This window comes from Xyrauchen texanus, chromosome 14 (genome assembly GCF_025860055.1).
Source record: "Xyrauchen texanus isolate HMW12.3.18 chromosome 14, RBS_HiC_50CHRs, whole genome shotgun sequence".
In the NCBI taxonomy this organism is placed as follows: Eukaryota; Metazoa; Chordata; class Actinopteri; order Cypriniformes; family Catostomidae; genus Xyrauchen; species Xyrauchen texanus.
This window is the reverse complement of record NC_068289.1, coordinates 13,628,627-13,639,041: the sequence shown is the minus strand read 5'-3', so window position 1 is coordinate 13,639,041 and position 10,415 is coordinate 13,628,627. Positions and strand designations below refer to the sequence as shown.

General features: G+C 37.3%; 2 protein-coding genes across 2 annotated transcripts in view; one reads left to right on the top strand and one right to left on the bottom strand.

The window, feature by feature from the left end:
- The first annotated feature begins 173 nt into the window (after positions 1-173).
- rab20 (RAB20, member RAS oncogene family) lies at positions 174-8,148 on the top strand. The gene is made up of 2 exons (XM_052142404.1): positions 174-379; positions 5,873-8,148. Exons 1-2 carry the CDS (start codon positions 190-192, stop codon positions 6,415-6,417), a joined length of 735 nt encoding a protein of 244 aa, XP_051998364.1. The 5' UTR covers positions 174-189; the 3' UTR covers positions 6,418-8,148.
- The window catches only part of col4a2 (collagen, type IV, alpha 2), a 152,480-nt gene continuing 149,539 nt past the window's right edge, over positions 7,475-10,415 (bottom strand). The window contains exon 48 of the mRNA XM_052142379.1: positions 7,475-10,036. Within this exon, the coding sequence (XP_051998339.1) occupies positions 9,782-10,036 (255 nt within the window). The 3' untranslated portion in view covers positions 7,475-9,781. The remainder of the gene's footprint in view (positions 10,037-10,415) is intronic.

Sequence of the window (10,415 nt, the reverse complement as noted above, 5' to 3'; positions counted from 1 at the left end):
CAGTTGTATTCTTCAATTGAATCCACACAAATTAGCTTGGTTTCGCCATAGTTCATTCTAAGGATGTCAAACTCGAGGTTATAAGATGCACTTTAAAACACTGTGGCCAACAGCCCTTCCGCTGGCTTGTATATTTGGTGCTTTCAAATCTAAGAGTTGAGCTCGCATGAGTGGCATGTGTTTGGAGCCATGCCTCAAGCCTCAAGGACCAAGAAACCCGACGTAAAAGTCGTCATTCTGGGGGACATGAACGTGGGAAAGACGTCTCTCCTGCACAGATACACGGAGAGGAAATTTAAAGACACCATCAGCACAGTCGGAGGGGCGTTCTTCCTGAAACAGTGGGGACCCTACAACATATCCATATGGGACACTGCAGGTAGCACTTTGAGTCAAAAATGAACGTTGTCATTTCAAAAAGACATTAGCTTTAGATACAAAAAAGTACTAGAGTATTTTGGGCTACAAACACATTTTGCACCTTTGGAAACTTTTTGGGAAAACATCAAAGTTTCAGTTCAACCTGAAGATTTTGAATTAATTTTAAAGGCATTAATCATGTTAGTTTGGGAAACTTGTGTTAAACTATCTATCTGAAATTCCAAAGATAAAAATGCTGTTGCATAATGTATGTTGTTGAAATGAAAGTCAGCTGACCTTCTAAGTAAAGAATCACAGATGAAAGAAATGTGAAACATACAGTATTTGTGAAACATTATTCATTTTTATCTGTTTCTTTCAGTTTCTACTTTATTTGCTGGTGCTTCTTATATCCTGATTTAAGGGTCGGTACTGATTTCCTCATGCATAGTAATTACTTTATTTTATTTATTTGTTTGTTTTTGTAATGGCAGCACTTTCTGTTCCTTACTCAGATGATATATTTAAGTACTTGCCCTGTCATGGGTGAAGTTAACTATACTTGACCCACTTTGAATGATTTTATACAGGGAAAAGTGGTTTTATGTTTATGTATTTTTACTGATACCTATATAAGAATGTAAGCTTTATATCAGCTGCATGTTTCACCTTCTGAATATAAATACTGTGCTAGACTTTTGGTGAATGTTTGAATATTTTACCTATTAAGGGCAATGATTACACAGGACTTTTGTTCTCCATATGGAGTAACAACACTGGTTTGAGTATTTCTGTAACTACTGATCTCCTGGGACTTTCATGCACAACAGTCTCTAGAATTTATGCATAATTGTGCCAGAAACAAAAAACATCCAGTGAGGGGCAGTTTTGCGTATGGAAATGACTTGTTGATGAGAGAGGTCAACAGAGAATGGCCAGACTGGTTTGAAATGACAATTGTGAGAATACAGTTCTGTACAGTTGTGGTGAGAAGAATGGCATCTCAGAATGCTATTCTGAGATGCGGGTTGGCAGTGTTTTGATGGCATGAGGGGGACCTACACAATATTAGGCAGGTGGTTTTAATGTTGTGGCTTATATATATATATTATAGGAACCTCTCATTATGTAGAAAGGATTTTTTTTTTCTTAGTCACTTCCTGTGGAATTTTATTCTCTTCAGATGACAGATGACCCTGTGTAGTGCTTTTTGTGGTCTCTTATCAGGCAAAAAGTCACATGCTTGTGAGCTAGCCAGAGAGTAATGGTTCATTTCATGGGGGTGGGAAGGATGTAAAGTTGGCCAATCTTTTTTTATATGTATGAATGTGTCATGTGTCTGTTTTGAAAGTGTTTTTTTGGGGGGGGGGGCACAATTTGAGTACTGGGACAAAGCAGGTTTCAGAAGTAGAAAATAAATGTTTGTGTATCAATTAGTTATTTTTTTTATTGATCTGATAAACATGTTTAGAGATATTGCTTATTGATGCAGTTTCAGTCTTTGATTTTCTCACCTTGATGTCTATGTACCATCAGGTACAAAAACAATCTGCACCATCATGTCAAATATTTATTTTAAATACTGACAAATCTAGCATTCACTTATTAATTAATGAAATGGGAATATGGGATGCTTTTAAAATAATTTTCAGCTCCCATCTATTGAATTGTCACCACTGTCAGACAGAAAATCTGATGTTGTTGTTGACCGCTGATAGACTTTACATAAAAATCAGATTTGCATATCACACTATTTTGTTGTTACTACCTTTACTATTTCTTTACATTTATCTGATGCTGTTGACATATGGTTGTGACAAAATCTAAACAAAATTATATGAAACTATAAAACTCATCAGAGACCAGGTGGTCTGTTGAACCCATATCTGTTAAAATGTTGTAAGAAGACATTGCGGATGAAGACTGACTTGGATATTACCTGAATTTTACACGTTTTCTTATACACCGATGAGCCAAAACATTATGACCACTCACAGGCGAAGCAAATCAAGTTGATCATCTCCTAACAAGGCCACGTGTCAAGGTATGGGTAGATTAGTTGGTAAGCGAACACTCAGTTCTCATAGTCAACATATTGAAAGCAGGAGTAAAGACCTGAGCGACTTTGACAAGGGCCAAATTGTTATGGCCAGACAACTGGGTCAGTGCATCTCTGAAATGGCAAGGCTTGTGGGTTGCTCCCGGTCAGCAGTGGTGAGTACCTACCGACAGTGGTCCGAAGAGGAACAAACTACAAACTGGTGACAGGGTGTTGGGAGCCCAAGGTTCGTCGATGCACAAGGCCAATGAAGGCTATCCTATCTGGTCTGACCCAACAGAAGGTCTACTGTGGCATAAGTGAAAATGTTAAGGATGGTTACGGGAGGAATGTGTCACAAAACACAGTGCATCGCACCCTGCTGTGTATGGGGTTGTGTAGCCCAGAGGGCCCATGATGACCACTATCCACCATCGAAAGGGCCTACAATGGGCACGCGGGCATCAGAACTGGACCCTGGATCAGTGGAAGATGGTCGCCTGGTCCGATGAGTCCTGTTTTCTTTTGCATCACGTGGATGGCAGTGTATGTGTGCAACGTTTAACTGGGGAAGTGATGGCATCAGGATGCACTGCTGGAAGATGACAAGCTGGTGGATGGAGTGTGATGCTCTGGGCATGGGCATGTTCTGCTGGGAAAACTAGGGTCCGGCCATTCATGTGGTTGTCAATTTTACACATGCCACCTGCCTAAATATTGTTGCAGACCAGGTACACCCGTTCATGGCAATGGAATACCCTGCTGGCAGTGGCCTCTTTCAGCAGGATAATGTGCCCTCACACACTGCACACATTGTTCAGCAATGGATCGAGGAACATGTTGAAGATTTCAAGGTGTTACTGTGGCATCCAAATTCTCATAGATGTGCTGGGCCAACAAGTTGGATCCATGGTGGCTCCACCTCGCAACTAGCAAGACTTAAGGGATCTGCTGCTAATGTCTTGGTGCCAGATACCATAGAACAACTTCAGGGGTCTTGTAGAGTCCATGCCATGGCGGGTCGGTGCTTGTTTTGGCGGCACTCAGAGGACCAACTGTATATTAGGCAGATGGTCATAATGTTTTGGCTCATCTGTGTTGACAAGCTAGGGGTACAGCTTTTAAAACTTATAAAAAAATAGTTATATTTAAAAAAAATAATAATAATATTTTCACAGTAGTACTAATTAATCTTTTAAAGATCGTAATGAGTTATGGTCTGAGAGCACAGGTGCTTTTAAGGTTAGTGAGTTATATTGATATCATTTTGTTATGAAAAAAGGTAAATGGTACATTTGTGTCAAGAACATTCTAGGGATCATCTTTGATTAAATATCGAAGTAGATATAGAGTGGCAAGTATGTGAATTACTTGTATTTATGTATACATTTGTCTTAAAATCTGGTTTGAGCTAAGTCACAATAATGAACAAACACGATCAGTTTTAACTAAAAACACGCAAATTCTTGTATTTTTCTTTTACATATTGAATACATAATCTAAAAATGTACTGTGTAGGTTGAAAAAAATATGTGTACCCCATAGTCTAATTATGTATACAAAAGCTGATTAAAGTCAGGAGTTGGCAAATCTGCCATCCAATAATGAAATGTATTTGGAGGTGTGCGTTAGAGCTACTTTGACTTATAAAATGCTCTAAAACATTTTGAGTTTGCTATTCACAAGAAGCATCTGCTGACGTGAACTATGCCTTGCAAAAAAGTGATCTCCGATGACCTACGATCAAGAATAGTTGCTTTGCATAAAGCTGGAAATGGTTTCAGAGTTAGACAAATTGCCTTCTTTTTTACCTCATTGAGCATTCTGCGGTGTGCCCTTTGAGTCATCTTGGCTGGAGATTTTGTACTAAATCTGTGGCTACTCTCCCTAGAAGTGGCTGTCCAGCCAAGATGACTCAAAGTGCATAACGTACAATGCTCAATGAGGTAAAAAAGAACCCTAGAGTGACAGCTAAAGACTTTAAGGAATCATTGAAACTGGTAACATCTGTTCATGAGTCTACTATATGTAGACATTAAACAGGCATGTTGTCCATGGCAGGACACCACAAAGGAAGCCGCTACTTTCCAACAAAAACATTTCTGCGCACCTGACGTTTGCCAAGACCACCTTGACACTACAAAGCTACTGGGAAAAGGTTTTGTGAATTTTGAAAAGGTGAATTGTTTGGGAAGAACATGCAGCACTATGAATGGCATAAAAAGGGCACCATATACCAATATGAAAACATCATCCCAACGGTGAAGTACAGAGGAGTGAGCATCATGATTTGGGGCTACTTCGGGGCCCAGACCGCTTGCCATCATTGAGGGAAAAATGTATTCTGAAGTTTATCAAGATATACTACCGAACAATGTCAAGGTGGCTGTGTACCAGCTGAAGGCCATTAGAAGTTGGGTGACCCTAAACATTGAAGTAAATCCACTACAGAATTGCTTCAAAAAAAGATAATCCACCTTTTAGAGTGGTTCAGTCAGAGCCCAGAACTTAATGTTATAGAGATGCTGTGGTATGACCTTTTAAGAGAGCCATTTACACCAGATATCCCAAAAATATGACTGAACTGAAGCGGTTCCGTAAGGAAGAATGGTCAAAAATTCCTTCTGAACCTGCAGCTCTATTCCGCAGCTAACGGAAACACAAACAGGATCGATCAGATATTAAATCCAAGGATTCACTTACTTTTCCCACAGAATGTTTAAAGGAATGTGTTCAATAAAGACATGAAGGATTATAATTGTTTGTGTGTTGATGAATATGAGATCACATTTTATGACCAATTAATGCAGAAAACCAGCTTATTCCACTGTATAGATTTATTTAAACTACATCTATTTAAAGTATAACTAAAAAAAAAATAACTAAGCTTTATTTGGATATATTTCTTTTAATAACTAATGACAGTAAAATAGTTTTATCCTATGTCTCCATAATCAAGTCATTTATGTGTTTTGGTGATGTGTGCAAGTATTGAAAATGTAAATGAGTCATATTCTATAACATGGTCCTACACTAGTTTCATTATCATTGTAAACCTATTTGATGCATTAGATTCAAAATAAGGAACAAAGCTCTCTCTCACATTGGCGCACGGCTTCAGACACAAACAATATAGCTCCTGTATAGTTGTGAGTTGAAGACTACTACATATTTCTAAAACAATGGACTCTTGTATTTCAGATAGCTCTGCATATTTTGTCAAACTTTGTCTGTTCTTTTTGTTAGATAGAAGTTAGTAGTTCAACTCTTAATTCTGATTGGATAAGCCGTGTTCAAATCCATAGTAAAACCAATTTAACCATACATTCTACATTACAGCGATTTTTACCATGGGGAAGGGGTTTCTTGGCTTAGAACAAATAAGATTTTTATTTTTTTTCTAAATGTTTAATTCTGCTGTACTTTGTACCTTTTTGAATTAGCATTTGGTCACAGATTTGTCTGTTTGTGCAGGTCGGGAGCAGTTCCATGGCCTCGGCTCTATGTACTGCCGTGGTGCGGCTGCAGTCATCTTTACCTATGATGTTACAAACTGGCAGAGTCTGGCTGAGCTAGAGAACCGCTTCCTGTCCTTGACCGATACTGCCAATGCTGACTGCATTTTTGCCATAGTGGGTAACAAAGCAGACCTGACTGACTCTCTCGCTCAAGGCCCTGACACAGAGGGTGAGCAAGGAAATGCACCCCAGCCTGTCATCACATGTCCAATTCCTCCAAGTCTACTACTGCACAAACAGGTTAGCAGAGAGGATGCCATGGCCCTGTATGGGCGCGTGTTACGCTACAAAGGCCTGGAGGAGAATGCATGTCTACCTGCCGAAAGTGTGTGTTTTGAAACAAGTGCTAAAACAGGCTACAATGTGGATGGTTTGTTTGAAACCCTCTTTGATCTGGTTCTGCCCTCCATCCTGAAGAAAAGGAGTGAGGGAGAGAGCTCCACAGTGGACCTGGAGACACCTATGGAGGTGAAAAGTACTAAAGCTGGATGCTGTGCATAGGAGATGTGAGGATTATGGTATTGTTGTTTTGTGAATCAATGCCAAAAATAAAAATCGTATTGCCACAATTACAGCTAGTTCATTTTACAGTAATAGTTCACCTAAAATGTTTTAATTCTTTCATGATTTACTGAAGTGCCTAATGTCACTTCAAACAAGAACGACTTTCGTCTGTGGAACAAAAAAAGTTTTTATTTTTAAATCAAAAATCCACATGTCTTTTTCCAAATAATGTAAGTGATTGGTGACGCAGGGCTGTCAACTCCATTAAGGACAATAAAATAGCATAAAGACACAGTAGTTGATATGACTTGGGCACTTTTTTCCAAGTCTTATTAAGCCATACAATTACTTTGTGTAATGAACCGAGCGAAATTTACGTTGTACAGCACCAAAATCAAATATGACACTTGGAATAACATCAAACCTCACCATTATGATGAAAACACCATGGAAGGAAGAGTCATACCAGTTTGTAGTGGCATGAATTTTATTTTTAGGTGAACTATTCCTTTAACTACTGCTATTTTCAGAATTTTTCAAAGCAGTATTAAAACAAAAATCAACTTAGTATCTTTTCAATACACATGGTATCTTTTTTTTTATGTTAAAATTATATCCAAAATACATTTTATATATTTGAAAATTATATATGTCATATTTTTCCAACACTGCCACACTTTAGTCTAATTTGAGAAAAATGGATTCCTAAAGTTTGGAATAAATGCATTAGTCTGTGTGGTTGGTAGTATGAATTTTATGAAATGAGGCTATAGGACCTTGCCAGTGTACCGTTTCCCCAAATTGTTGTTGGGGAAGATCTTGGATATACAAGTAATGTGCCTGTCTGCATCCATCCAGTTTTTTTTTCTTCTTCTTCTCCTCCTTTTTTTCCCCTCTTTTAAACAGGCCAAAGATTCATTTTACAATAATTATTTGCGTGATGTTCTGAATATGACTTACCCAGGGTATTTTGTTACATGTGTAACCTAATGCTTTATAAATGTGTAAGTTTATACTCTAAAAGGTATTATGAGATATTGTTCCCAATTAACACAAGAAATGACACCAATGTAACAAGGGCATGTATTTTTCTGTTATTCAATAACACACTATTATTCAAAATCAATGTCTTCAAATATTCCACTTATAATTACATTTTAAAGTACATTTGGTAAAAAATTAAAATACACGTTTTCATAGATTGTAGTTTTGGTATCAAAAACATGCTAGTGGTTTATGGCTTTGAGGACAATATACTTATGCAGTGTGCACTGAAAATTGACAAAGCTGTTCAAAGTCCAAAATAACATGATCACTTCTAGTTGACCCATATTTGGTTCAGTCGATGTTTACAGACTTGTTGATGAAAGAGTGGGAGCCTGTTTGTGTATTTACATATAAGTGGGATAAAGATTGAACTCGTAGACTTCAAATCTATCAGTAGAGATTGACTTTGCCTTGGCCTGATGTGTCCTGTAAACCTCAGAGAAAATCAGTGCAATTGATGTAACCAAGTTAGGGTACAGATCAAATAAACAAAAATTATCCTTTTGATTGGACAAAACTCTAATAAAGAGGTTCAAGTCTCAGTGTTTTTGATCTTCTATGAAATAAAATATCATACCATATCATGTGACACCATGTGCTAATTAGAAATAGTGTAACAGGGGTGAAGGCACTACATAACAAGAGGTTATGTTAGACAAACAATTCTCAAAAAAAACAAAACAAACACAAAGCAAAAAATAATATACAGGCAGTAGATGTTAGTATGTGATGAATTTATATTATATTTATATAAAGGTTAACCTCAACAGATAGCACTTTATTGAAAGCCCCCATACAATGAAAACAATTCACAGGATAGTTGTGAATTTGGTGGTTAAGCACTGTGTTTTTTTATTTCTATAGATTTCAAATGAGGATTACGATTCTCGATTCATATTCTGATTCCATTTAACAGTTCTGGTTTCTTAATGGTTCTCTTTACATTTCTTTGCTGTCTTTGTTTTCTGTCTCAATCCCATACTAGGGGATTTATTGGTCACGTGTCATCATGTCTGTGAAGCAGCATATATGCTATCAAAAACTTTTTACTTTTATTAAGAACATTGAAAATAAGATATGCACTGATCATCACAGTGGACAACAGCTCTGTATGTTTTATAAGAATGTTTCGGAACATTAAAGAGATGAAAATGAAAATTCTCTCATCATTTACTCAACCATATGCCATCCCAGATGTGAATGACTTTCTTTCTTCTGATGAACATAAAGCTTTTAGAAGAATATCTCAGCTCTGTAGGGCCATACAGTGTAAGTGAATGGTGACCAGACCTTTGAATGACCAAAAGGCACATAAAGGCAGCATACAAGTAATCCATAAAACTTCAGTGGTTTAATGCGTGTCTTTAGAAGTAATGTGATAGGTGTGGGTGAGAAACAGACCAATATTGAAGTCCTTTTTTTTTACTTTAAATATCATTTTCACATTCTGTAATTTGAAAATGTAAGTGGAGATTTATAGTAAAAAGGACTGAAATAGTGGTCTTTTTGTCACCTAAAGTGATTAGCTCACTACAGAAGACATATAATAAACCACTGGAGTCATATGGATTACTTTTATGCTGCCTTTATGTAATTTTTGGAGCTTCAAAGTTCTGGTTGCCATACACTTGCATCGTATGGACCTTGTATGAAGAAAAAAATGCATACACATCTGGGAGTGATGACAGAATTTTCATTTTTGGGTGAACTACACTTTTAATGGAACAAAATATAATTTTTTTCTGAACAAGAACCGGTTCTCCATTCCAAACCAACTGTTCTATATGAGGCCAATCATATAAAGTACTACCACATAATAAAGAGAAGGCTGGAGTAGTGCAGAAGCATAGGATTCTTTGGATCAGCTGTATGTTCTTGGTCAAATTAATAACACAGTATCAAATCTGATATCACTTAGGTAATAAGTTAGACATTAAGCACCATTTCATACATAGAAAAAGTTCTGTAAATGGTACAGAGAAATATAATATCTATGCTTTTCATGCATCTCTGGCTTCTCATTTACATTTTATCTTCATAAGGCATACATTAGTGGTGAGAGTATAGGGCAGAGCGAATCTTAGGGCTTTCTGTGGCAGCATCAATGGCTTCGTGTTTTTGCATACATAGAGAAAGTCAAGTGTGATGCATTAAATATGATCAAGTTATTTCAAAAGCCTGATACTGCAATGGTGATGTCCATTTGAAATTTTGGAATGAAACATTTGCCATAGCATGTATTCTGCTGGTGTTGGTAATTGTGATGCTGCAGATTTAGTGGTGCCCCAGGTGTCTAAATTCATAAGCGTATAGATCACAGGTTCTTCATACACACTTGGCAGCGGCTAATGCGTGACAGGAGCTGACCGGCTTTGAGTGTCTCAGAGGCAGGGGAATTCTGGAAGGACTGATCGATAGATGTCAACCAAAAACTGTGCTTGTTGGCGAAGTAGTGACATGTACCCTTGGCCCCGTTACACTCGATGAAGGGAGTGGTGCGGAAATCTTCTAGACAAGAGCCTGGAGATACCAGAGACTGACCGCCACCCTCATCTCCAGCCGCTGTGTGCTGTGTGAGTATCAGAAAAATTACGATTTTAAACAGTAACAACTAGAGTAATGTTAGAACACACAAACACCTAGTTATGGCTGGGGGTCTATGGGATTATTTATTTACCCATTTTATCATCTGTTTATTTATTTATTTCTGAACCTTTACTATGAACAACATTATAGTAATGAGTAATATTATAGTCATGGTTGCTTTAGCAAGTACCACAAGATTATTTTTGTCTTATATTATGTCATAGTCCATATTTGTATTATTGTACAGAACATTGGTCAACTGTCTGTTTCATTTGAATTGTGCTTAATGAGTGCATTTATTTGACTGGACTTGACTAAAAAGACAGAACTATAATATTTTAGAATGGACAGAGGAGAACTAA

Excerpts from the sequence above, each read along its gene's own strand:
- rab20 (XM_052142404.1), top strand. The coding sequence starts at position 190 with ATGCCTCAAGCCTCAAGGACCAAGAAACCCGACGTAAAAGTCGTCATT. Across the intron at positions 380-5,872 it reads ATCCATATGGGACACTGCAG|GTCGGGAGCAGTTCCATGGC; the intron begins GTAGCACTTTGA and ends CTGTTTGTGCAG.